The 27014-nt window shown below is 52.4% G+C and overlaps 3 protein-coding genes across 8 annotated transcripts in view; 2 read left to right on the forward strand and 1 right to left on the reverse strand.

Moving 5' to 3' along the window:
- The window catches only part of NME6 (NME/NM23 nucleoside diphosphate kinase 6), a 581226-nt gene that overhangs the window by 533796 nt on the left and 20416 nt on the right, over positions 1 to 27014 (forward strand). The window lies entirely within an intron of this gene.
- LOC125434940 (lithostathine-like) overlaps positions 1 to 27014 on the reverse strand; it is a 148733-nt gene that overhangs the window by 27999 nt on the left and 93720 nt on the right. For 4 of the 5 annotated variants that reach the window (XM_048500817.1, XM_048500820.1, XM_048500819.1 and 1 more), the window contains exon 3: positions 2562 to 2677. The exons of the other annotated variant lie outside the window; for it this stretch is intronic. In XM_048500817.1, coding sequence (XP_048356774.1) covers positions 2562 to 2677 — 116 coding nt within the window. The remainder of the gene's footprint in view (positions 1 to 2561; positions 2678 to 27014) is intronic. 5 annotated transcript variants of the gene reach the window in all.
- LOC125434938 (C-type lectin-like) overlaps positions 9723 to 27014 on the forward strand; it is a 443381-nt gene continuing 426089 nt past the window's right edge. The window contains exons 1-5 of one of the 2 annotated variants that reach the window (XM_048500816.1): positions 9723 to 9771; positions 10660 to 10742; positions 11465 to 11559; positions 13851 to 13991; positions 26661 to 26775. In XM_048500816.1, the coding sequence (XP_048356773.1) occupies positions 10676 to 10742; positions 11465 to 11559; positions 13851 to 13991; positions 26661 to 26775 (418 nt within the window). In that variant the 5' untranslated portion in view covers positions 9723 to 9771; positions 10660 to 10675. The remainder of the gene's footprint in view (positions 9772 to 10659; positions 10743 to 11464; positions 11560 to 13850; positions 13992 to 26660; positions 26776 to 27014) is intronic. The other variant, XM_048500812.1, reaches the window with a different exon arrangement.

The following is a 27014-nucleotide window of genomic DNA, read 5'->3' on the forward strand; positions in this document are numbered from 1 at the left end:
CTAGTCCAGCTCTCTGCTACTCGCAGTGGCCCACCAGGTGCCTTTGGGAGCTCACATGCAGGAGGTGAAAGCAAGGGCCTTCTGCTGCTGCTGCTGCTCCCGAGCACCTGGTCTGTTAAGGCATTTGCAATCTCAGATCAAAGAGGATCAAGATTGGTAGCCAATTGGTTTCATTGTTCTCATAATCAAGGGGAACAAATATTTCATCTAAACAGGTTACACCAGGGGAACACCCTCTCTCCCCCCCGCCCCCAATGCGTTTCTTTCCATTTGCTCTGGTTTCATTCATTATTGAAGTCTCTGCCTCTATTTGTTTCATTTCTAAATGGCGGCCTGTGTATTCCTGATAAATACACACAGATAGCACCCGGTTCCTTCGGCGGAGAAGGAGAGAGAATCTTTGGGCTGCCTTGATTGACAGTGAGCTGTAGCCACTAGGATCACATGTGGGAATGAGGTCTTTCGGTCCCAAAGGGTATGGGAGTTTTTCTCCCTACATTCAATGCCTGCACAACTATGCTAAATTCCCCATTCCGTAGTCGGCATTCTATCTACCTGGACATTGCTCTCCATAAGAACATAAGAACTAGCCTGCTGGATCAGACCAGAGTCCATCTAGTCCAGCACTCTGCTACTCGCAGTGGCCCACCAGGTGCCTTTGGGAGCTCACGTGCAGGATGTGAAAGCAATGGCCTTCTGCGGCTGCTGCTCCCGAGCACCTGGTCTGCTCAGGCATTTGCAATCTGAGATCAAGGAGGATCAAGATTGGTAGCCACAGATCGACTTCTCCTCCATCAATCTGTCCAAGCCCCTTTTAAAGCTATCCAGGTTAGTGGCCATCACCACCTCCTGTGGCAGCATATCCCAAACACCAATCACACGTTGTGTGAAGAAGTGTTTCCTTTTGTTAGTCCTAATTCTTCCCCCCAGCATTTTAAGAACATAAGAACAAGCCAGCTGGATCAGACCAGAGTCCATCTAGTCCAGCTCTCTGCTACTCGCAGTGGCCCACCAGGTGCCTTTGGGAGCTCACCTGCAGGAGGTGAAAGCAATGGCCTTCTGCGGCTGCTGCTCCTGAGCACCTGGTCTGCTAAGGCATTTGCAATCTCAGATCAAAGAGGATCAAGATTGGTAGCCATAAATTGACTTCTCCTCCATCAATCTGTCCAAGCCCCTTTTAAAGCTATCCAGGTTAGTGGCCATCACCACCTCCTGTGGCAGCATATTCCAAACACCAATCACACGTTGCGTGAAGAAGTGTTTCCTTTTATGAGTCCTAATTCTTTCCCCCAGCATTTTCAATGAATGCCCCCTGGTTCTAGTATTGTGAGAAAGAGAGAAAAATTTCTCTCTGTCAACATTTTCTACCCCATGCATAATGTTATAGACTTCAATCCTATCCCCCCTCAGCCGTCTCCTCTCCAAACTAAAGAGTCCCAAACGCTGCAGCCTCTCCTCATAAGGAAGGTGCTCCAGTCCCTCAATCATCCTCGTTGCCCTTCTCTGCACTTTTTCTATCTCTTCGATATCCTTTTTGAGATGTGGCGACCAGAACTGAACACAGTACTCCAAGTGCGGTTGCACCACAGCTTTATATACCTGTTGAATCCGGCCATGAAAGCCTTCGACAATACATTAAATATTTATTGTTTTCCAGTACACTAATATCCTATATATATGTGCTATAAATTTCTAAGGATTGCCAAGAGTTTTTTTCCAACGAGCTCAATTTTATTTAAATTGGCAAAATATGCCAAATTGAGATTGTATGACGTGCAAGATACCTCTGATTGTCAAAAACTGCAACCATGAAGGTAGTTTTATTTAAGAACATAAGAACATAAGAACTCGCCTGCTGGATCAGACCAGAGTCCATCTAGTCCAGGTCTCTGCTACTCGCAGTGGCCCACCAGGTGCCTTTGGGAGCTCACGTGCAGGAGGTGAAAGCAAGGGCCGCCTGCTGCTGCTGCTCCTGAGCACCTGGTCTGCTAAGGCATTTGCAATCTCAGATCAAGGAGAATCAAGATTGGTAGCCATAAATCGACTTCTCCTCCACAAATCTGTCCAAGCCCCTTTTAAAGCTATCCAGGTTAGTGGCCATCACCACCTCCTGTGGCAGCCTATTCCAAACACCAATCACACAGTTGCGTGAAGAAGTGTTTCCTTTTATTATTTAGGACTGCATTTGATTTAATTTCTTTTTTCCTTTGTTGGAGGTCCTAATTGGAGTTGTTAAATTGTGTTCTTTCATGTGCTTTTTTTAAAAAAAGGTATCCTTTATCTGTATCCTTCTCCTTTATTCCTATTGTAAGCGACCTTGAGTTTAGCCAGGTATATAAAAAGGCAGGTAGATACGAACAAGCAAGCAGACAAAAGATAAATGGCTTTTCCAGTTCCTTCCTTCCCCGTAATAATTCCATCTTCTCATGAAGTCTGATTCTCAGAGGTTATGGGATGCCCCTTGTGGGGTCACAGTCCCTGCGCCTTCCGCAAAACTCCCCCCAAGTCTCTGTTCATCATAGGATAGCAGTAATTCCACCCCTTTCCTCAGTGGCACTTACCTCTGCATCTTCCCAGGAGACGCAGGAAGCACAATATTGATAGCAATGCCATCTGTAGTAGAGATCACCAGGAGCGCATGGAGCGCGGGCCTCAGGTATGGTGCCATTCTGAGCACCTGAGAGAGACAGAGGACTGTTTGAAAAGGACGCAGGAACCCCCGACAACCACAACTGCAGAAGGATCCAAGCTCAAGGGAGCCCCTCCAGGAAGCATTGCTTATCCACCGAGGGGGTGCCCGAGCACAACCCAGAAATCCCCTCTGTTCTGTTCCTTTTCTTCAGGGCTTTCTCCTGTTTGCTGTGCAGAATAATGACTGCAGAAAGCCTGCATAGGTCACGCCTTGCTGGACGTGGAACACGTTGAAATGGGATATAAGCCTCGAGTGTAGCCGGCATGAGGAGGCAATTGCAAACCACCCCGTAAACATAGGCCCCTTCCGCACATGGGGAAGGGGTCTATGCAATTTCAATCCACTTTCAATGCACTTTGCAGCTGGATTTTACTGTGCAGAATAGCAAAATTCGCTTGCAAACATTTGTGAAAGTGGATTGAAAGTGCATTATTCTGCATGTGCAGAAGGGGACATAAGCTGCCTAGTAAATGCTGTGATATGACATCACCCCCTGTGATATGACATCACTGGTGCTTGCACAGACAACTACTTTTGCCTTTTAAAGTTATTCCTAGAGGGGCATTTGCCTCCTTGGCGTCTCCTCCGACTCTATGGTTCATTCCGCACATGCAGAATAATGCACTTTCAAACTGCTTTCAGTGCTCTTTGAAGCTGTGCGGAATGGCAAAATCCACTTGCAAACAGTTGTGAAAGTGGTTTGAAAACGCATTATTCTGCGTGTGCGGAAGGGGCCCTAGAATCATAGGCCCCTTCCGCACACACAAAATAATGCGTTTTCAAACCACTTTCACATGGGGGGGGGTGGGGGGGGGGGGGGGTGGGGGGGGGGGGGGGTGGGGGGGGGGGGGGGTGGGGGGGGGGGGGGGTGGGGGGGGGGGGGGGTGGGGGGGGGGGGGGGTGGGGGGGGGGGGGGGTGGGGGGGGGGGGGGGTGGGGGGGGGGGGGGGTGGGGGGGGGGGGGGGTGGGGGGGGGGGGGGGTGGGGGGGGGGGGGGGTGGGGGGGGGGGGGGGTGGGGGGGGGGGGGGGTGGGGGGGGGGGGGGGTGGGGGGGGGGGGGGGTGGGGGGGGGGGGGGGTGGGGGGGGGGGGGGGTGGGGGGGGGGGGGGGTGGGGGGGGGGGGGGGTGGGGGGGGGGGGGGGTGGGGGGGGGGGGGGGTGGGGGGGGGGGGGGGTGGGGGGGGGGGGGGGTGGGGGGGGGGGGGGGTGGGGGGGGGGGGGGGTGGGGGGGGGGGGGGGTGGGGGGGGGGGGGGGTGGGGGGGGGGGGGGGTGGGGGGGGGGGGGGGTGGGGGGGGGGGGGGGTGGGGGGGGGGGGGGGTGGGGGGGGGGGGGGGTGGGGGGGGGGGGGGGTGGGGGGGGGGGGGGGTGGGGGGGGGGGGGGGTGGGGGGGGGGGGGGGTGGGGGGGGGGGGGGGTGGGGGGGGGGGGGGGTGGGGGGGGGGGGGGGTGGGGGGGGGGGGGGGTGGGGGGGGGGGGGGGTGGGGGGGGGGGGGGGTGGGGGGGGGGGGGGGTGGGGGGGGGGGGGGGTGGGGGGGGGGGGGGGTGGGGGGGGGGGGGGGTGGGGGGGGGGGGGGGTGGGGGGGGGGGGGGGTGGGGGGGGGGGGGGGTGGGGGGGGGGGGGGGTGGGGGGGGGGGGGGGTGGGGGGGGGGGGGGGTGGGGGGGGGGGGGGGTGGGGGGGGGGGGGGGTGGGGGGGGGGGGGGGTGGGGGGGGGGGGGGGTGGGGGGGGGGGGGGGTGGGGGGGGGGGGGGGTGGGGGGGGGGGGGGGTGGGGGGGGGGGGGGGTGGGGGGGGGGGGGGGTGGGGGGGGGGGGGGGTGGGGGGGGGGGGGGGTGGGGGGGGGGGGGGGTGGGGGGGGGGGGGGGTGGGGGGGGGGGGGGGTGGGGGGGGGGGGGGGTGGGGGGGGGGGGGGGTGGGGGGGGGGGGGGGTGGGGGGGGGGGGGGGTGGGGGGGGGGGGGGGTGGGGGGGGGGGGGGGTGGGGGGGGGGGGGGGTGGGGGGGGGGGGGGGTGGGGGGGGGGGGGGGTGGGGGGGGGGGGGGGTGGGGGGGGGGGGGGGTGGGGGGGGGGGGGGGTGGGGGGGGGGGGGGGTGGGGGGGGGGGGGGGTGGGGGGGGGGGGGGGTGGGGGGGGGGGGGGGTGGGGGGGGGGGGGGGTGGGGGGGGGGGGGGGTGGGGGGGGGGGGGGGTGGGGGGGGGGGGGGGTGGGGGGGGGGGGGGGTGGGGGGGGGGGGGGGTGGGGGGGGGGGGGGGTGGGGGGGGGGGGGGGTGGGGGGGGGGGGGGGTGGGGGGGGGGGGGGGTGGGGGGGGGGGGGGGTGGGGGGGGGGGGGGGTGGGGGGGGGGGGGGGTGGGGGGGGGGGGGGGTGGGGGGGGGGGGGGGTGGGGGGGGGGGGGGGTGGGGGGGGGGGGGGGTGGGGGGGGGGGGGGGTGGGGGGGGGGGGGGGTGGGGGGGGGGGGGGGTGGGGGGGGGGGGGGGTGGGGGGGGGGGGGGGTGGGGGGGGGGGGGGGTGGGGGGGGGGGGGGGTGGGGGGGGGGGGGGGTGGGGGGGGGGGGGGGTGGGGGGGGGGGGGGGTGGGGGGGGGGGGGGGTGGGGGGGGGGGGGGGTGGGGGGGGGGGGGGGTGGGGGGGGGGGGGGGTGGGGGGGGGGGGGGGTGGGGGGGGGGGGGGGTGGGGGGGGGGGGGGGTGGGGGGGGGGGGGGGTGGGGGGGGGGGGGGGTGGGGGGGGGGGGGGGTGGGGGGGGGGGGGGGTGGGGGGGGGGGGGGGTGGGGGGGGGGGGGGGTGGGGGGGGGGGGGGGTGGGGGGGGGGGGGGGTGGGGGGGGGGGGGGGTGGGGGGGGGGGGGGGTGGGGGGGGGGGGGGGTGGGGGGGGGGGGGGGTGGGGGGGGGGGGGGGTGGGGGGGGGGGGGGGTGGGGGGGGGGGGGGGTGGGGGGGGGGGGGGGTGGGGGGGGGGGGGGGTGGGGGGGGGGGGGGGTGGGGGGGGGGGGGGGTGGGGGGGGGGGGGGGTGGGGGGGGGGGGGGGTGGGGGGGGGGGGGGGTGGGGGGGGGGGGGGGTGGGGGGGGGGGGGGGTGGGGGGGGGGGGGGGTGGGGGGGGGGGGGGGTGGGGGGGGGGGGGGGTGGGGGGGGGGGGGGGTGGGGGGGGGGGGGGGTGGGGGGGGGGGGGGGTGGGGGGGGGGGGGGGTGGGGGGGGGGGGGGGTGGGGGGGGGGGGGGGTGGGGGGGGGGGGGGGTGGGGGGGGGGGGGGGTGGGGGGGGGGGGGGGTGGGGGGGGGGGGGGGTGGGGGGGGGGGGGGGTGGGGGGGGGGGGGGGTGGGGGGGGGGGGGGGTGGGGGGGGGGGGGGGTGGGGGGGGGGGGGGGTGGGGGGGGGGGGGGGTGGGGGGGGGGGGGGGTGGGGGGGGGGGGGGGTGGGGGGGGGGGGGGGTGGGGGGGGGGGGGGGTGGGGGGGGGGGGGGGTGGGGGGGGGGGGGGGTGGGGGGGGGGGGGGGTGGGGGGGGGGGGGGGTGGGGGGGGGGGGGGGTGGGGGGGGGGGGGGGTGGGGGGGGGGGGGGGTGGGGGGGGGGGGGGGTGGGGGGGGGGGGGGGGGGGGGGGGGCTTGTGGGGGTGGGGGGGGGGCGGGGGGGGGGGGTGGGGGGGGGGGGGGGGTGGGGGTGGGGGGGGGGGGGGGTGGGGGGGGGGGGGGGGGGTGGGGGGGGGGGGGGGGGGGGGTGGGGGGGGGTCGGGGGGGGGGAGGGGGGGGGGGGGGGGGGGGGGGGGGGGGGGGGGGGGGGAGGGGGGGGTTGGGGGGGGGGGGAGGGGGGGGGGGGGGGGGACCCCCTTCGGTATGGATTTAAAGGGAGAATCTGAGGTCCCCAGTGTTAACATTGAAAGTGATGCTGTTTTCCCCAATCGGGGGGGACTGGATACAACACCATAAAAGTTTTCATAGCAGTAATAAAACATTTTGAAAGCATTTTGAAAATGTTTTCCAAAAATTATTTCTGCTGTGTGGCATGGCCCATTGCTGTGTTCAGATTTGTGAGTTGGGGGATGTGCTATAATGTGATGATGACTTTGAAATGACCTGGTGGGAAAAAATCGTTTGGTCATGATGGGGGAGGGTGGCCGCCCACGGGGGGGTGGGGGGGCATCAAACTCAGATTTTGTCAGGGCTCCAGTTTGCCTAGGTACGCCTCTGTCACTACTTGTAACAGAGCCATATATGGTTTCCAGCTGTGCTAGTCATTCTTCAGCTGTGGCATGCCGCCCTACATTCAAAGCTTCATTCCTCTTTTTCCCTTTGGGAGATATCTCTGGGTCATCAAGTAACTGTTGTATTTGCAGCTTCCATGTGTCAAAATCTACCTCACCTGTAGGTCTTGATGAGAGGCTAGAGATGCATTTGAGCTTAAAGGGTGTATGATCATAAGTACTAGAATTCTCATTAATCTTAACTGCATGCTCCACTACTACTTGATGTACCCCTTCAGCAGTGGTGGGATTCAAATAATTTAACAACCAGTTTCAGTTGGTGAGATTCAAATAATTTAACGACTGATTGTTTACAAGCACCATTTTAACAACCGGTTCTGCCCAAGTGGTGTGAACCGGCTGAATCCCACCACTGCCCTTCAGGGATAAGAAAGACAGGGGGTAGACTGCACTTGAGGAGCTCGTGGGAAAAATTCCCTGAAAACTGTGCAGGTAAAATACTAGCTGTGGGTTCAGTGACCAGGTTTCTTTCTAGTGTTGCAGTGTCACTAAAGGGCATTTTTCCTAATCTGATTGGAAACACACTCCATTAGCCATTTAATTTAAGCTGTTTACATTCAGACCGTATCATTTTAGCTGCACATCTTTTAGTATATTCACACAAGACCATTCCCAATCTTGTACTCTGAATTCTTTTAAACTTGCTTACAGCATCTTATTCATTTAAAGCATCCATTAATTTCTTATCAGTAACTTCAGGGTGAATCCCATTCAGTCTACCTGAGTGTTCTGGATCAAACTGACCCATTGCGACCACAAAATATACAAAATTTTAAAGCAATTTCACTAAGTTGCTAACTTGCAATATCAATATGCCACAGAATGGTTGGTACCAACCCCTCCTAATTTGGTATCATCTGCAAATGTGATTAACATGCCCTCTACTTCATCATCCAAGTCATGAAATAGGGGGCATGTTCAGTGGTGGGATTCAAAAATTTTAGTAACAGGTTCCCATGGTGGTGGGATTCAAACAGTGGCATAGTGCTTCTCTCATCCAGTCCACAAACAGAACCCATATCCTCATGATTTCATTTTATCTATCCTGCTAAAGTTGGTTCCTTGACACTATTTCAAAGATTTCTAACGGTACCTGTTCCCAAGTATATTCTAACCATCTCTGTATTGTCCATATTTTCTTCTCTTTCCAACCCAACGCTACAACTGCATGTACAGCCCTTGTCATTATTTTATACAATGGTTTTTGTCTTTTATCCACTCTGCTGTCTTCCATTATCCCCCTAAAAAATAAATCTTTGTTTATTTCTATTTTAACTTTCACTAATTTTTCTATGTACGTCAATGTCTTTTCCCAATTTTTTTTCAACTCTTTACATTCAGTCCACACATGCAAATAAAATGCTTCTTTGTCCACTGTTCTTCAATCTACACCACGCTGGCTCTCCAGTTGTACTGTGCAGACCAAACGGAGGTCCAGGGTTTAAGCTTTCCAGCGTCAGAGGTCACTTCATCAGCTATATCTTGTGACCCTGGAGAACTTCTGCCTGTCACAAGAGACAATATTGCTTAAAATGAGCTACGTCTGACTCACAAATAACACGCAAAGTCTAAAGGGAACTTTCTTCTTGACTTGGGATGTAGAGGCTGATAGTGAAGAGCTTAGGATGCCATCTTGAAAGGGGAGGGGAAAGGTCAGAGAGTGTGGAATGCTCGAAACACCAGCAGACTAATGCTGGCATGAGAGCAGTGGTGGGATCCAAAAATTTTAGTAACAGGTGGTGGGATTCAAACTGTGGCGTAGCGCCAATGGGGCTGGGCGGGGCACGACGGGGGCGTGGCCGGGCATTCCGGGGGCGGGGCATTCCTGGGCGGGGCTTTGGCAAGGACGCAGCCGCTGCACCGGTCCTTGGGCAGGAAACGAATGCACGCAGGCGCAGGCTGCCACGCACGCCGGTGCACCTCCTGCTAGACTGCTTCAAGTTCTGCGCGCTACTGCTGAGAGGAGGGGCGTCACTAAGGCAAAAATCACGTGGCAAAATCACCAATTAGTAACCCCCTCTCGGCACACACAAACAATTAGTAACCTACTCTCGGGAACCTGTGAGAACCTGCTGGATCCCACCTCTGCATGAGAGGCAATAACAGAGGACAAGGGCCAGTTATGTTGCTGCAGAACAGCTGTGCAGCAGTGCCGCATATCTGCAGTGGCCGCAGTGGGCCAAAGTCTCTACCCTGCTCCTGGTCTGGACGTGGGAACACCCCCTTTCCCCACTGCAAAGCTGTGCCAGCAAAATCAGTGGTTCAACCCATGGGCCACCATTGGGAGAGAGCGTGAAATAGCCCCCTTGTCAGAACAAGTTGTTCTGAACAACCCTGGTCAAAGTGCCCAAAGGGTGCCAATTAAGTGGCTGCCCAATGAGGAAGCCCCATTGTTGGCCCACACCCTACACCTGTGGGGGGTTATAGGCCACATAAACCTGTTGTTGCCCACTCTCTGTTCGGCCCACCCCTCCCTTGACCTGGCCGGTTCTGACGGCTCCCCGTGTCTGCAGGTGCGTGACTGCAGCTCTGATGCTTTGGTGCCAGCACAACGGCTCCAGTCTCCCCCCCTCCATTTCCCCCCCTTTCCAAACACATCCTCGATACACAATCCTCTAGAAACACTATGTGTTTTCTCAAAGTAAATATTTATATCAGCATATATGCAAAATACTTCCTCAAAGACAGGCCATATCTCAGAGTTGACTTTACTGTACATTTTTCAAAGAAATTGACCCACCCACAAATACAGCCTATAAAAGCCCCAACAAACGTAATTTGCACAGGTGGGCAACCGAATTATCAGCTCGACAGGTTAACCAGCTGGACAGAGAGAGAGGTGAGTGCCAGCCGTGTTCCCTCACAAGTAAAAGCAGGAACATCAGGCTTCATGTGCAGGAGTCAGGGAGGGGGGGATGACAAATCTGGTTCATCAGATTAGGGTCTGCCACCCATGAGGAGCTTTGGAGCTGACCAGTCCCAAATATGGATCTATCTTCTGGGTGACGGGCGATGTACACGCTAAAAAGCAGTCTGGGGTGTTCAGCCAAAGCAGTAAGGAAGCCAGCAGGGAGGTTATTTTGCACCCCAAAATCCACTGGTGAGATTTCTGGACATTCCTAATGGTCAGTTGTCCATCACTCCTGAAAGCTGGCCTTTGGGTGAGACCTCATTGCTGTTTTTTGTCCTTGGCTCTTTTATGAGCTGCTCCTCCAGCTGGAAAGGCTGAGTTATATGTAGTCTCTTCTCTTCCCCTGATAAACAAGGGATTTCCTTTCATCACTACAAGTCAGGCTGGTGCTGAGAGGTTCTTTACAGGAGGGAAAGTGCAGGGAATAGATCCAAACTCCTCCTCCTCCTCCTCCTCCTCCTCCTCTTCTTCTTCTTCTTCTCACTGTGAAACCAGCTGGGTGACCTTGGCCAGTCACAGTCCTCTCCGAACTCTCTCAGCCCCACCGACCTCACAAGTTGTCTGTTGTGGGGAGAGGAAGGGAAAAGGAGCTTGGAAGCCAAGACTCCAGTAGGATACAAACACCATCTCTTCTTCTGTTAGGTTATCATTACAGGAGCCGTGTTTGTAATGCTGTCTTCCATTCCAGCATAAAAAGCCCTCGTTGTCTGCTCTGAATTTGGCACCATGATTGGTGGAAGAGTCCCGTTGGTCCAGCTGCCACCAGAGTCGCTCTCGGCCTCCTCCCTTTTCCTCACCTGCTCTTGCTCTCCACAGGACTGGAAGAAAGAAGATGGGTCCCCTCCCTTGGTTCTCCCTGGTCTTCTTTGGCTTCCTCATCGCTGGTCCATGCTCAAGAGTTAAGTTTCTGCAGAACCCCCAGATTCAAACCGGCACATTTCACTTGACATTTTTGCCTCTTTGTACACAATATTTTGTAATAATTCCCAGAGACCAGAACTTGGGTCTATGGCAGAATCCTTCCTTCCTTCTCAGAGACAGTCTCATAAGCAGGTTTGTAGGATCTCTCACTCTCAGGAGGGTTCCAGAAAAACACATCTGATGTAGGGTTCTGTTTCGATGGATGCAGGCGATGAAGGGGAGCCGCTTCAAAAGCAGACCTCTAAACCAGGGACCTCTGGATCCTCTTAGCCTTTGGGCACCTTTGCAAATCTGGGATGGGGTGGGGGGCACAAATTCTCCACTGAAACAGCAGTATTTGCATCTGCATAGCTGATTGGCACTTCAGAGGCCAATCAGAAGCACTGCTGGGCAACAGGCCCACCCACCTTCTAAAAACCACCCAGTAGGTGCCAAGAAAAGTACTGGTGGGTGAAATGATGCCCATCAATACCATATTGGGGAGCCCCGCCCTGCTCTAGACACACCATTGAAATGACGTTCTGGTTCTGGAGGAGAAACCACCGACTACTCTGAAAACGGGGATTCTTGGCCAATATCCTGGCACTAAAGGTCCCTTCTCCTCCCTCCTGTCCTGATATCCCACTTCTTTCTCCGGAGTCACAGTCATTTCATACATTCTCTCCCACCGCCCTTGTTTTTTGCCCTTTTCCTTGAGCAGGTGTGGAGGCCGTGTCTTGCCCTGGAGGATGGATATTCTACCAAGGCAGCTGCTATGGATTTTTCCAAGACAAAATGAGCTGGGCTGAAGCAGAGGTAAGAAGAGGCACTTCTTGGCCACTCTCTCTACCCATCCCATTGAGTCAGCAACCTGTGTTAGCTACTGTGCCTGGCAACCAGCATTCAGAGAGACTCACTCTCTCAAAACATGGAGGTTCTATATAATGAACATATTAAACAGATCAGTAAATATATACAGCCAAACCAATACTAAAAAATCTGAGGCCAGCCAAGCCTAGGAAACATGGACTGTATATATAGTGACACAAGGTCCTATATAATGACCAGCGCTCAAAGCTTGGTAGATACACCTTATCACGTTTTTTGTTCTGACTCCCCTTCTGAATTCACCCATGGGAGGGGCCACGGTTGACTTGTGTGTCCGCGAATTCCATAAACTCGTTCTACATTATCTGTGTCAAAATAATAATTTTGGTGCCTCCTGAGTTTTCTGGTGGTCAGTTCCATTGGGTTTTCTTTTTTGGAGTTATTATTCGATTATTAAGGGAGTACAATGCAGAATATACATGTTAGGACAAAGGAAATCTACTGGCATTTAGTAATTTCCAGGAGAAAGTCTGCCACTATCATACAGAGAGAAGGATCAGGGTTGTCCAACAAGTAGTGTAATCTAAATAAATCAGGGAGATCAAGTAAATGTAAAGGGGTGAGATTCACATACTTGGATCTGATTTCCTTGAATCTGAGACAGTGAAATAATTGGTGGGCCAGAGATTCAACTGAGCCATCGTTACATGGGCACAATCTTTTAGCCTTTTCTTGCTTATTAAATCTGCCATGTAACAAGGCAGAAGGCATAACATTAAACCTGGCGAGCATCATGGCTCTCCTTTGAACAGGGTTTATTAAGCAATACAGGTAGTGTGCCAAGTTCAAATGGGAGAGAAAAATACAGAGGGGATATTAAGGGAGTAGAAGAAACAGTCCCCTCTGCCTACTTTCTCCATATAATTTTATAGACGTCTGCCATACTTCCCCATGTAATTTATTTTTTAAATGAAAATCTCCAAACCCTTTCGCCTTGAACACATGAACGCTGATGCTGTGTCCAGTATCCTGAATCGGACCCACTGGGTTCATCGAGGTCGGTGTCATCTGCTCAGAGTTGGCAGCATCTCTCCAAGGCAGAGAAAGAGATTTCCCATAACCCGCTGCCTGGTAGTTTTAACTGGCCACGCTGGGAATTGAACCTGGTATCTTCTGCATGTCAAGAAGAGGCTGTACCACCGAGCCACGCCCCTTTCTGCCCCCACCAGCCTCCCTCTCAAGCAAGTGCTTCAATCTTTTGATCATTTTCTGTACTTTTCCGAGTTCAATCATACAATTTTTGAGATGGAGTGCTCAGAACATGGAAGGACCAGAGTCAGAGACTGGTATTTACTTGAGCGTGTATCAGTTCCAGATAGTAATGTTTATAACCAGGGGTCTCCAATGTTTTTGAAATGTTGGACAGGGGGCTGGGAACGGCACCTGGGGCATGTGTGTGTCGTCCATCCCCAACACACCCTGGAATGCCCTGGAACGCCCCCGACATGCACATGCCATGCCCACATACCAGTGTGTGCCCCCCACTCCGCCCCATTGATGCTATGCCACTGGTTGGACAACTTTGGAGCTCCGAAACAGGGACTGTTGTGCTACAAAGTGGATTGTGCCCCTTAGTGGTAAAATTGGATCTTCAGACAGGGGGCTGCTGCCCACCTGAGTTCCACTACTGCCACGCTGCACAAAACAGATCCATGCTGCCCGACTCGGTTCCACGGTTGTTGTGCAAGGTTCACGATTTCCTCCAGCAGGTGGGTTGGAGGAACGTTTCACTGGGGGACGGCACTCGGGCTGCCCAGTGTACATATCAGATCCCATGCTGCACCCTCACACTTCTTTGTATCCTTTCTCAATAAAACGGTTTGGCTATGGCCAAAATCTTACCCCACAGACAAGAGTGATGGGTTGTTATTTTGGTTGGGGACTCTGAGTGGTAGCAGTCCTGTCCTCAGGTGGCAAAGACAGGCTGTGTTTAATTACTTGATGAATCTGAACTCAGCACCTTCCTCTTGCAGACTGCCTCTGGAGAGTTTTCTGCTCGTTTACTTTGGTATAACAACAACTCTCAATTCTGCAATGGTATGTCCCGGAAGAATAAAAATGGCCTCCTACTGCCTTCAGCCAGATTTCTGTCATTCTTCCACAAAATAGTGGTGGCCGTTGTAATTTGACAATGCAGCACCTGATGGCCCTAAAATGCCCCTCCCCTACCTGATCCTTCTTCTCCCTCCCCTACCTGATCCTTCTTCTCCCTCCCCCAGATTGATTGCCAGAGCCAAGCCACCAACGGGCACCTCGCTTCTATTTCTAGCAAAGCCGAAGGAGATGTGTTGGCCAGATACATCAAGGCCTCTCAGCAAGGCTGCCAGAATGTCTGGATCGGACTGCATGACCCCCGGAGGGTGAGTATCCACTCTGCTTGTTCATGCTGACTTCTTAAATTTCAAAAGTTATCATACCTACTGAATCCATGCAACTCAATTCAAAACAGTATTCCTCTTAAATAGGTTCCCAGATTCCTGGCAATAGCGGGCAATCGCCTCTGCCCACCAACACTGAGCTTTTCTGGATCAGACCAAGGCCAATCAATCCCATCAACCCACAAACCAGACAATGGGAGCAGCATTATCCCACCTGTGTGTTCCACAGCACCTGGTGGGAAATGCATGATCCTCCGATACTGGAGAGAAGGGAACACATCATGAATAGTATTCATTTTCTCCAGGAGTTCCAATCACACTCCTTTAATTATGCACTTATTTTATTTATTTGCATTTATTTCCCACCCTTTACTGCCGTCTCAGGGTGGGTTACACTAAAATCATACAAAATCCAACAATAGTAATATCACTATAAAACCTCACCTTGAAATCCCTAAAACAATCTAAAATCTCCCCCACCCACAAAAGGGAGGGGTGTACAGACATCTGGGGGGGGGGCTCCAGTGGTGTACCTAGGCAAACTGGAGCCCTGGGCAAAACCTAAGTTTGATACCCTCTCCCACCGTGACCAAACAATGATTTTCTCCACCAGGCCATTTCAAAGTCACCATCACGTTATAGAACATGCCCCAACTCACAAATCTGAACACAGCAATGGGCCATGCCACACAGCAGAAATATTTTTTTGGAAAACATTTTCAAAATGCTTTCAAAATGAAAACATTTTATGGTGTTGTATCCAGTCCCCCCCAATTTGGGGGAAACAGCATCACTTTCAATGTTATTTAAACTGGGGACCCCAGATTCTCCCTTTAAGGTGGATTTAAAAGGAGAATCTGGGCTCCCTAGTTTAAACAAGTGATGCTGGAATCCACCCCCAAACAGCATCATTTTCAATGGTGTGTAAACTAAGGAGCCCAGATTCTCCTTTTAAATTCACCTTAAAGGGAGAATCTGGGGTCCCCAGTTAAACAACATTGAAAGTGATGATGTTTTTGGGTGGATTATCCCCCACCCTGAAACAGAATCACTTTCAATGTTTACACTGGGGACCTCAGATTCTCCCTTTAAATCCATACCGAAGGGGGGTGGATTTAATAATAATAATAACCTTTATTAGGCATTGAGAGAATAAAAGAAAGAAAGAAAACAAGCATTGGCAGGAAGGGGGTGGATTTAAAAGGAAAATCTGGGGAAATTTAGGGGGTGCCTGCTGTCAGGGGTGCAATTATTAAGATAGCAGCACCAAAATTTCAGAGTTTCTTCATGAGACCCTACTGATGATACCACCCAGGTTTGGTGAAGTTTTGTTCAGGGGGTCCAAAGTTATGGACCCTCAAAGGTGTAGCCCCCATCTCCTATTAGCTCCCATTGGAAACAATGGGGATGGGGCACTCCCTTTGTGAGTCCATAACTTTGGACTTCCTAAACCAAACCTCACCAAACCTGGATGATATCATCAGGAGAGTCTCCCAAAAAATCGCTGAAATTGTGGTGCTGCTAGCCTAAAATCTGCACCCCCTGCAGGCCAAAAACAGAAAAACACTGAAAATACAAAAAATCCCACAAACGAACCTGCAGTTTTTGTGCCCCCCACTTTGCCCAATGGGAGGATCGCCTCTGGGCCCCTCCCAATGTGGGGAGTCAACTAAAATTCTGGGAGAAGGGGACAGTCTTCGCTAGGCACCGAAACTCCAAGTCTGTAGCTGCCTGATGAACCTCTGGAGGGAGTGCATTCTGAAGTGTAGGGGCCACTGTAGAGAAGGCCATGCATGCCACCCCAACTCTCCCCACCTTTGAAGGGGGTGGAACAGCCAGGCAGGCCTCCTTCTCCTAACTCAGCACTTGGGCAGGAATAGATGGCCAGATACGCTTTCTCTCTTCTGAAGACAAAAGTCAGTTTTAGAGCAGGGGTCTGCAACCTGCGGCTCTCCAGATGTTCATGAACTACAATTCCCATCAGCCCCTGTCAGCATGGCCACTGTCTTAGAGGAAACGTCCCTGGCATCACATCCCCAAGGAGTTCCTGCCCAAAATCCACCCTGCCTAGGCTCCCCCCCCCCCAACTTCAGGAATTTCTTTAGCTGAGTTGGCAATTGTACATTAGAACTGCAAGAGTCCTAGGTTTGGAGATTCAGGTGCACCAAATCCCAGATTCGGCCTAAATCTGGATGCATTCAGGCATTTTGGGGAAAAATCAGCCGAATATGTCCTGCCCGAATATGAACGAATCCAAATGCAAAGAATTCGGGCTTATTACGGAATTTTTGGTGTTTTTTACGTTTGTGCCTGCAGGGGGTGCATTTTTAAAGCTAGTGGCACCAAAATTTCAGGGTATCATCTGGAGAATGTTCCGATGATGTCAACCAAGTTTGGTAAAGTTTGGTTAAGGGGGTCCCAAGGTATGGACCCCCAAATTGGGTGCGCCATCTCCCATTGTTTCCAATGGGAGCTAATAGGAGATGGGGGGCCCTTCATGTGGCAGCTAATTTCCTGCAGGGCTACTGGTGTGAGTCTCCTGAAAGGAACTAGCCAATGTTGCTAAAGTTTACTTCGGAGGGGCAAAAGTTCACCAAGCCTGGATGCTATTACCAGGAGGGCCTCTTGGAGCCACCTTGAAAGTCTAGTGCCTCTATCTTCAAAAATGTGCAGTCTGCACTGAAATTCCCCATTGGGTACAATGGTGCCAAGGGACTGCAGAGCAAAGAATCTTGGGCAATTATTTGGGTGCCTGTCAGGGATGCATTTTTAAAGCTGGTGGCACCAAAATGTTAGGGTCTTATCTGGAGACTGTCCTGATGATACCACCCGAGTTTGGTGAAGTTTGGTTCAGGGGGGCCAAAGTTATGAGCACTCAAATGGGTAGCTCCCATCTCCTGTTATCTCCCATTGGAAACATTGGGGATGGGGAACCCAATTTGGGGGTCCATAACTTTGAACCCCCTGAACCAAACATCACCAACCTCAGTTGCTATCACCAGGAGAGTCTCTATATGATATCCTGAAATTTTGGTGCCACTACCTTTAAAAATGCGCCCCCACAGGCACAAATGCTTAAGAGCACCAAAAAACACAAAAAAACCCAGACACTAATTTTTCAGGTGTACTCAAATATTTGGGTATATCCAAATATGTTTTTTGTCTTACTTGGACATACAGATAATTTTATGCCTGAATAAATCCGAATCCGAATTTTACAGAATCTCTAGGCTATTGACCAAGCCTATGCAGGACTTGCCTTCAGAACATGTCCAATTTAAAGCAAGCCCACTTTTGGATTGGACTAAGGTGGCTGTCTGAGGCAATCAAGATAATTTGGAGTGCAGGTTGGGCAGGCCGTTTAAAGAGCGGGCAGTATTGATCACCAGCTGTTGCCTGGCAAAGCTGACCCTCCCTTCCTCTTCAAAGCAGAGTGTGGAATTAGGGATGAGCAAGAAATTGGGGGTGGGGTGGGGGCTTCTCTCATATTTGCTTCATGCCATGCCTGTGTATGTTTGTTTATGTTTATACCCTACCCCTAACGGCCTAAACCGCATCTTACACCCAAGATTTAAGCATTAAAACAGTTCCAGTACTACTGTCAGGATGGCTCCTTTCTGGTGATCGGGAAAGAGGGGTTCAGCCATGGTTCAGCCATTACTGTCAGCCAGTGCTCAGGTGCCAGCCTGTCTCCCCCTCTCTCCGGGTCCGTAGGCGATGGCCAAGCCGACCACCGTCCTCCTAAGTGTGAAGTGGTTCCTGCCTTTTGTGCTCTTCCCTTTGTATTATAGTGTTTGTGTTCTCCTCCTTTGTTGCTATGTTGCAGCCATGGTGCCTTGGGCCTGGTGGGGGGGGGGTCAAGGGCATCGTGGATTAAAGATCTTACCCATGCTCTGTCCCGCAGAAATTGTCTATGCTTTGTTATGCTTTGGTTATCCAATAAAGTCTACAGGGTACAAACTACAGCGTCTTTATTGTGGGACTGAAGTCTTACAACTACAAGGTACACAGTGGTGGGATTCAGCAGGTTTCCACCCCTTTGGCAGAACCGGTTGTTAAAACTATGCTTGTAACAACCAACTGTTAAATTATTTGAATCCCACCACTGAAGGTAGATCACAAACTAAATTTGAGTCAGGGGGCATTCATTGAAAATGCTGGGGGGAAGAATTCCCATGAGCCCTACCACTTGGCCATGTTGGCAGGGACTGATGGGAGTTGTAGTCCATGAACATCTGGAGGGCCATAGTTTGAAGACCCCTGGTCTAGATCAAGAGACATAATCATATCCCTCTATTCTGCATTGGTCAGACCTCACCTGGAATTCTGTGTCCACTTCTGGGCACCACAATTCAAGAACAATATGGACAAGCTGGAACAAGTCCAGAGGAGGGTGACCAAAATGGTAAAAGGGCTGGATTCCATGTCATACAAGGAGAGATGTAAGATGAATGTCAACTCAATGCATGGCAGCTGTGAAAAAGGCAAACTCAATGTTGGGGATAATTAGGAAAGAAATTGATCATAAAGCTGCAAAGATTGTCATGCCCTTATATAAAGCCGTGGTGCGACCGCACTTGGAGTACTGTGTTCAGTTCTGGTCGCCACATCTCAAAAAGGATATCGAAGAGATAGAAAAAGTGCAGAGAAGGGCAACGAGGATGATTGAGGGACTGGAGCACCTTCCGTATGAGGAGATGCTGCAGCGTTTGGGACTCTTTAGTTTGGAGAGGAGACGTCTGAGGGGGGATATGATTGAAGTCTATAAAATTATGCATGGGGTAGAAAATGTTGTCATAGAGAATTTTTTCTCTCTTTCTCACAATACTAGAACCAGGGGGGATACATTGAAAATGCTGGGGGGAAGAATTAGGACTAATAAAAGGAAACATTTTTTCATGCAATGTATGATTGGGGTTTGGAATATGCCTGTAATGTATTGTATTGATTGTGAGGTACTGTATTGTTTTAAGAGTCTGCAGCTGTTGCACTGGAATTGGTAATCAGTAGGTGTGTTATATTGAGCACAGCTGCAGAGTGATTTTAGGCTATGTGTGAGTAGCAGCTTTGAAATAAAGCACCATGTTTTGTTCCTCCGACTCCTGATTCTTTGAGACATAACATATTGGCGACGAGGATAAACTTATGACGAGTCTAGCAAGTTTTTGTGAAGCAAGGACTGTGAGTAAATTATGGCTTTTCAAGGGCAGCTGGAACAGTTTAATTTGGAGTTTCCTTTGAAGTGGCAGAGTTATGAGGCCTGATTGGAATTTTATCTTCTGGCAAATGGCATAACAGACCCAGAAAGGAAAAGAGCCGTGTTTTTGAGCCTCTGTGGTGAAGGGGTGTTTGACCTCGCCTCAGCATTGATAGCGCCAAGAGACTTATCAGCAACACCGCTTGTAGAGATACTGACTGCATTAAGGAACCATTTCATTCCCCAACCGTCAGAAATAGCTAGACGGAGTGTTTTTTATAAACGTGATCAGGAGGGGACTGAAAGCATTGCAGATTATGTTGCAGTCTTACGGCGGTTGGCACAACAATGTAATTTCTTCAATTTGGAAGAAATGTTAAGGGATCGTCTGGTCTGTGGCCTGAGAGAGGCACCATTGCAAAAGTTGCTGCTGGCAAAGACAGACTTGACTTTTCAAACGGCATACCAAGAAGCCTTGAATTTTGAACTTGCTGCAGCCTCTACTCGGGACGTGCGACAAGCCAGGAGCCCACAGAGATTGCAAACAGCTGGCAGTGGGACTGTAGACCCGGGTAATGGTGAAATTCAGAGACTGCAGCATGGTGCAATGAAGATGGGAAGACCACCACAACAGAGGGGGAGGATGTTAACAGAGAAATGTATGAGTTGTGGTGGGCCCCATGAGAGAGAAAGGTGTAAATTTAAAGAGGCACAATGTTTCTGTTGTAAACGTTGGGGGCATATTGGGAGAGTGTGCAGAGAAAAAAGGCATCAGGGACCAAGAAGACATGTTCCCGGCTCATCTGCTACACACTCTGTGGATGCACCTTGCTGTCCCCATGTAGCTGGCTTGACTGGCCAACCCCCACATGAGCAGTGTGATGGTGTTTACGCAGCTGATGTAATTAACCACGTGCAACCCGAGATCCAGCGTAAGTTGTCGGTGACTGTGAAGATCCAGGATGTCCCTTGTGTGATGGAAGTGGATTCTGGGTCAGCATTCTCCATCGTTTCATGGGACACTTATAAAACATTTTGCCCACAGGATGATTTGGATATTCAATCTTGTGACTTACCACTTACGGATTATCAAGGACATAGAGTACCTGTGGTTGGCATGTGTAATGTCCATGTGAAATATCATATGTTTGATGGATGTTTGAAATTGTTAATAGTGGAAGGAAGGCGGACGAGCCTATTGGGGTTGGACTGGTTTGGGAGGTTGGGAATTGTAATTACTGGAATTCATGAGGTTAGCAAGTTGACATGGGAGGTGCTAGTGGGAGAATTTAAGAGTGTGTTTGCTGAGGGACTGGGGCAGTATAAGGGTCCACCTATATCATTGCATCTTGATCCTTTAGTACCCCCAATACGTCTAAAATCACGGCGTATTCCATTTGCTTTGCGCTCTAAAGTGGATGCAGAACTAGATCGGTTATTGGAACAGGGAATATTGGAGCCAGTGGTAAATGCAAAATGGGAAACTCCAATTGTGACCCCCCTGAAGGCCAATGGGGATGTGCGCATTTGTGCTGATTATAAGTGCACAATTAACAAGGCATTGCAGAAACATCCATACCCAGTGCCAGTTGTCAGTCAGTTGTTAGCAACATTGGCAGGGGGAAAGGTTTTTGCAAAATTAGATCTAGCGCAGGCATACCAAGAGCTGGAAGTGGATGATGCCACTGCAGAAGCCCAGACGATAGTGACTCACAGGGGGGCATTCAGAGTAAAGCGGCTGCAATTTGGAGTGAGCGTAGCTCCTGGGATATTCCAGAGCTTGATGGAAGAAATATTAAGAAACTTGCCGGGAGTCATACCGTATTTTGATGATGTCTTGATAGTGGGTGCAACTGAGGAGGAACTGATGACACGGGTACGGAAAGTACTGCAGTGCTTCTCAGATGTAGGGTTGCGCGTTAAGCACGAAAAATGCGTGTTTGGAGTAGCACAAGTAGAGTTTTTGGGATACATGGTAGATGCAAGGGGAATCCACCCGACATCAGCAAAGGTGAGGGCCATCCAGGATGCCCCAGCACCACAGTCAAAGCAAGAGTTACAGGCATTTTTGGGATTGCTAAATTTTTACCATTCATTCTTAGAGCATAAGGCCACAATGGCGGAGCCACTGCACCGTTTATTAGATAAGCGGGCAGTGTGGCAGTGGACAAGTCAGCATGAGAAGGCATTCCGAGATGTCAAACGATTGTTGTCATCAGAAAGTGTATTGGTTCATTTTGATGAGAGGAAGCCATTAATTTTGACGTGCGATGCCTCCCCGTATGGAGTTGGAGCAGTGTTGAGCCATCAATTGGAGGATATGCGGGAAGCTCCAATTGCGTATTATTCTAGGACGTTGTCTACAATGGAGCGAAATTACGCGCAAATTGATAAGGAGGCATTAGCAATAGTGGCTGGGGTTAAGAAGTTTCATGATTACGTGTATGGGCGACCATTTATGATTGTTACAGATCATAAGCCGCTGTTGGGATTATTTTCCTCAGAGCGCCAGACACCACAAATATTGTCCCCTAGAATGCTGCGGTGGGCAATGTTCCTGAATGCATATGATTATGTCTTGCAGCACCAGTCGGGAAAGAAAATTGGTCATGTAGATGCGTTGAGTCGCTTGCCAGTACAAAGGGAGGAGGAAGATCATTCCCCACTTTTGGAGGTTTTGATGTTGGAATCGTTATCAGAGCCTCCAGTGCAAGCGGCAGAAATAGCAGAAAGGTCAGCTAAGGACCCAGTGCTTGCCCGAGTTTTGAATTGGGCATGGAAGGGTTGGCCATTGGGTAAGTTAGAGGAAAAATTTAGGCCATTTGGAATGAGGCAGCACGAGATATCTGTCCACAAGGGGTGCTTACTGTGGGGAAATAGAGTAGTGATCCCAGCAGCTTTAAGGATTAGGGTGCTGGAGGCCTTACATGTAGGGCACCCCGGAATAGTGAGAATGAAGGCATTGGCCCGTAGTTATGTGTGGTGGCCAAAGATGGATAGTGAAATAGAAGAATGGGTGGCCAGGTGCAGGGAGTGTCAGATAACGCGACCTGCCCCACCTCAGGCCCCTACCTATCAATGGGAGTCCACAAAAAGACCGTGGTCAAGGGTACATATTGATTTTGCAGGGCCTTTCCAGGGCCAGGTGTTTCTCATCGTAGTGGACTCATATTCCAAATGGCTAGAAGTAGTGCCAGTAATGTCAATGACATCACAAACAGTTATTAGGGCACTGCGTAAGTTATTTGCAACCCATGGCCTCCCGGATACGGTGGTATCGGATAATGGGACAGCGTTTGTATCCAAAGAGTTTAGAGTATTCCTGGCCAATGGTGTTATTCGCCAGGTTACCTCGGCCCCTTTTCATCCGGCTACGAATGGGCAGGCAGAAAGGATGGTGCGTACAACGAAGGATGCATTGCAGCGAATAGTAGAGGGGGATTGGCACCGTCGGTTGGCGAATTTTTTGTTAACACAGCACATAACACCGTGCACAGCCCACCGGGAGGAGTCCTGCGGAGTTGCTAATGAATCGGAAACTTACGACGTTGCTGGACCGAATGCATCCCGATTCAGTTGATGATCGTCCACGGAAAGAAGATCAGGTGTTGAAAGCACCTCGGACATTTGATAGGGATGATACGGTGTATGTCCGAAATTATGGAGCAGGTCCATGTTGGGTCCCAGCAGTTGTGAGGCAGCCGACAGGGCCCTTGTCTTATAGGGTGGAAACTGAAGAGGGGCGGGTGATCCGCAGACATGTTGACCAAGTAAGGAAGAGAGTGCCAGGTCCAACAGTAGATCAGGAACCCCAGGTCCTCGAATCTAGGGCATTAAGGGGGCAGATGGAGCTGCAGGATGAGGAAGCAGTAAATAGTCCAATTGTCCCAGAGGAACCTGGGGCGTTAAGGGCACAGATGGAGATGCAGGATAAGGAAACAGCAAAGGGTCCAATTGTTTTGCAGAACCAGGAACAAACACAGACTCAGGAGCCAGAGCGGGAGCTGAGACGATCTCAGCGAAAGAGAATCCCACCAGATTATTACAGGAGTTAGGGGGAAGGGGTGTAATGTATTGTATTGATTGTGAGGTACTGTATTGTTTTAAGAGTCTGCAGCTGTTGCACTGGAATTGGTAATCAGTAGGTGTGTTATATTGAGCACAGCTGCAGAGTGATTTTAGGCTATGTGTGAGTAGCAGCTTTGAAATAAAGCACCATGTTTTGTTCCTCCGACTCCTGATTCTTTGAGACATAACAATGCCGCCACAGGAGGTGGTGATGGTCACTCACCTGGATAGCTTTAAAAGGGGCCTAGACAGATTTATGAAGGAGAAGTCAATCTATGGCTCCCAATCTTGATCCTCCTTGATCTGAGATTGGAAATGCCTTAGCAGACCAGGTGCTCGGGAGCAGCAGCAGCAGCAGAAGGCCCTTGCTTTCACATCCTGCACGTGAGCTCCCAAAGGCACCTGGTGGGCCACTGCGAGTAGCAGAGAGCTGGTCTAGATGGACTTTGGTCTGATCCAGCAGGCTTGTTCTTATGTTTTCATGAGCTGGGTATGTTTAGTCAGGTGAAGAGAAGGTTAAGAGGTGACATGATAGCCATGTTTAAATATTTGAAGGAATGTCATGTTGGTGAGGGAGCAAGCTTGTTTTCTGCTGCTCCAGAGACTAGGACCAGGAGTAATCGGTTCAAGGTGCTGGAAAAAAAATTCCACCAAAACATTAGGAAGAACTTAATGGTAAGGGCTGGATGGCCATCTGTCAGCAGTGCTTTGATAGTGTGTTCCTACATGGCAGGGGGTTGGATTAGATGGCCCTTGGGGCCTCTTCTAACTCTGTGATTCTATGATCCTATAAAACTTAACACTAAGCTGTTGTTTGGTTGGCAGGAGTGTTAACTAGCCTCATCTCACTGGGCAAGACTCCCCCCTTCCTACCAAGGGTGCTGACTCTGACCAGAATTTCCGGGGGGGGGGACTGTGTTTATTTATTTATTTTATTAAACTTCTATACCACCCTTCCCCGAAGGGCTCAGGGCGGTGTCCATCAATTATATAAAAACAGTTAAAATCCATTCCACATTCATTTCAGTTAAAACCATATATAAATTATAAAAATTCAGATGGCGATTAAAATTGTTTCCCCTTCCCCATTCTTGTACCCATGGAGGCCAGATATTTGTCAGAGAAGTGTGGTGTTATCCCAGCTGGCCAAATGCCTGGCGGAACAGGTCCGTTTTATAGGCCCTGATCTCACCTGGGAGCCTGTTCCACCAGGTAGGGGCCAGGGCTGTAAAAGCCCTGGCCCTTGTAGAGGTCAGCCGGACCACTTTGGGGCCAGGGATCACCAGAAGGTCCGCCTCCGAGGAGCGGAGGGGCCTAGCAGGGCGATATAGGGACAGACGGTCCCGTAGATATGCTGGTCCAAGGCCACGAATAGCTTTAAAGGTCAAAACCAAAACTTTAAACATGACCCGGTACTCGATTGGCAGCCAGTGTAGTTGGTGCAGGACCGGAGTAATCCGGTCCCTAATAGATGTTCCCGCCAGCAACCTGGCTGCCGCATTTTGCACGAGCTTCAATTTCCGGATCATGGCCAAAGGTAAGCCCGCGTAGAGCGAGTTACAGTAGTCTAACCTAGAGGTGACCGTGGCATGGATCACTGTGGCCAGATCAGAGCGGGAGAGGTAGGGGGCCAGTTGTCTAGCCTGCCGCAGATGGTAGAATGCCGCCTTAGCCGTCTGGGTGACCTGGGCAACAAACGATAGTGATGGGTCCAGTATCACCCCGAGGTTTTTGGCGGACGAGGCCAATGTTAATGCCTCGCCGTGCAGCGTAGGCAGACTAAAGGCCACCGGACACTCCCCTTTGGAGAGGTAAGGGATCTCCGCAAGTTCTTATGCCACTGACTCTACTGATCTCTGAGCATGGAGATGACTTGGCAGTTCTGGAAGATCTCCAGGCCCCGACCACCTTCTCCCTTGTCTTGTGGCCTGCCACCACTCATCTGCATGGAGAGAAAGGAAATCCCCTGGCAAATGGCATTGGGCGAATCCCTCGGTATCCTCTGAGTGGTGGCCTCACTTCCACTGTGACGCAGAAAATGACGGCGTCATGGTGGATGATGTTCCGCCGTTCCCTTTCCCCTCCCTTGCGCATGTAATATGCCGTACATGGTTCTGCCGTGGAAAACAGTCCAGATAGGAACTTACAAGCAAAACTCCTCTGGGAATCGCCAGAAACTCTATTGTAAATAAAGTTTCTGCTAATTTCTAGAGCTACACTTGGTCATATGAACTTCATCCTTTTTTTCGTTCCTTATTTTTTTAAAAAATGTATTATTTTTTCTCCTGCAACTATACAATTGCCACCTTGCTGGTATATCATCGTGGTGGTAGCAGCCGTCTGCTGAAACTCCTGCAGGGCTTCAAGACCCTTTGAAGCGAGGGAGTCCAGGAGCTCCTTCATCCTATGCTGAGGGACTGAGCGTGCTTTAACATGGATGTATTCTTCAAAGGAGATAGCGTTCTCCAAGGAATTATTCATGTTGCAGTCCTCAGGATTCCTGTCCTATTCCAGGTACCTCACAGTACAGCTAGTTCAGTGTAGGACGCCTGGCTAATTACAGGCGCTTGACAAATAACGAACACTATTGGTTCCCAGAACAAGGAAAGCCTGCAAAGGGAAGGCCCCGCCTAGGCCTGCTTAGTCTTTAGTATTGCAGCCTCTTGGCCAAGGTGGAGAGGAACATCCTCTTCGCCCGAAGCTAGCCGAAATGGCTCAGGAGTAAGGAGAGCGGCCGCAGCCGGCGTAGCTCACCCCGCCTCCTTGGGGACTTTGCAGCATCAGGGCCTGCGGGCCTCACCCTGGAACCTGGCCGGCAGCTGCTTTCCAGCGTGCGCCAGACCTAGTGACTCTGTTAAAATGAGGCGTGCACAGGCTCACGCCAGTCCGAGGTTCCCCCCCGTGCGCCAAAGGTGGAGGGAGCACACCCCACCTAGAATCCTCGGGGTGGGCGAGGCGGTGCCGAGCACAGGGGACAGTGCAGGCCGCGAGCATGCACGCAACAGAACATGGGGGGCAGGAGGGGGCGCGAGACTCCCAAGCCCGACTCAGTAATCACCCCTCCCACGTGCGTGCATTCTCCTTCCACTGTTTTGAGCCATGGTGGCGACAGGACTTGGGGGCAACGAATTGCCCCACACCAGGGCAGCCAGCCCAGCTTTTTATCTGGGTTGTTAACTGAAGTTGTTTGACTTTGGTCTGGGGTGGTTAATTACTATAGTTTGAGGCCACTCGCCCCTTGTTTCGTGCTTCATTGTTTTAAGACTCCGTGGTGAGCTACCTTGGAGAAATCTCTGGAAAGGCAGCCGGCACATTTCCTATGTAAATGTACACATCATTGTTTGGTCTTTCTGCCCCTAACTAAAATGTCTTTCTTGTCAATGCAGAACCGACGCTGGAGATGGTCTGATAGATCTATAGTCAACTACAGGCCTTGGACTCCTGGTGTGACTGACAACTTTGGAAATGATGAATACTGTGTAGAGATTTGGTGTGACCCAGGTAAGCCTTTTCATCATCAGGTGAGACATCTCAAAGCTGTGGGTCAACCAGTGTTGAAGTTACACTCATGGAAAGTGCGGCACTACAGAAGAAGAAGAAGAAGAAGAAGAAGAAGAAGAAGAAGAAGAAGAAGAAGAAGAAGAAGAAGAAGAAGAAGAAGAAGAAGAAGAAGAAGAAGAAGAAGAAGAAGAAGATGATGATGATGATGATGATGATGATGATGATGATGATGATGATGA

Source organism: Sphaerodactylus townsendi, linkage group LG06 (genome assembly GCF_021028975.2).
Source record: "Sphaerodactylus townsendi isolate TG3544 linkage group LG06, MPM_Stown_v2.3, whole genome shotgun sequence".
NCBI classification, from domain to species: Eukaryota; Metazoa; Chordata; class Lepidosauria; order Squamata; family Sphaerodactylidae; genus Sphaerodactylus; species Sphaerodactylus townsendi.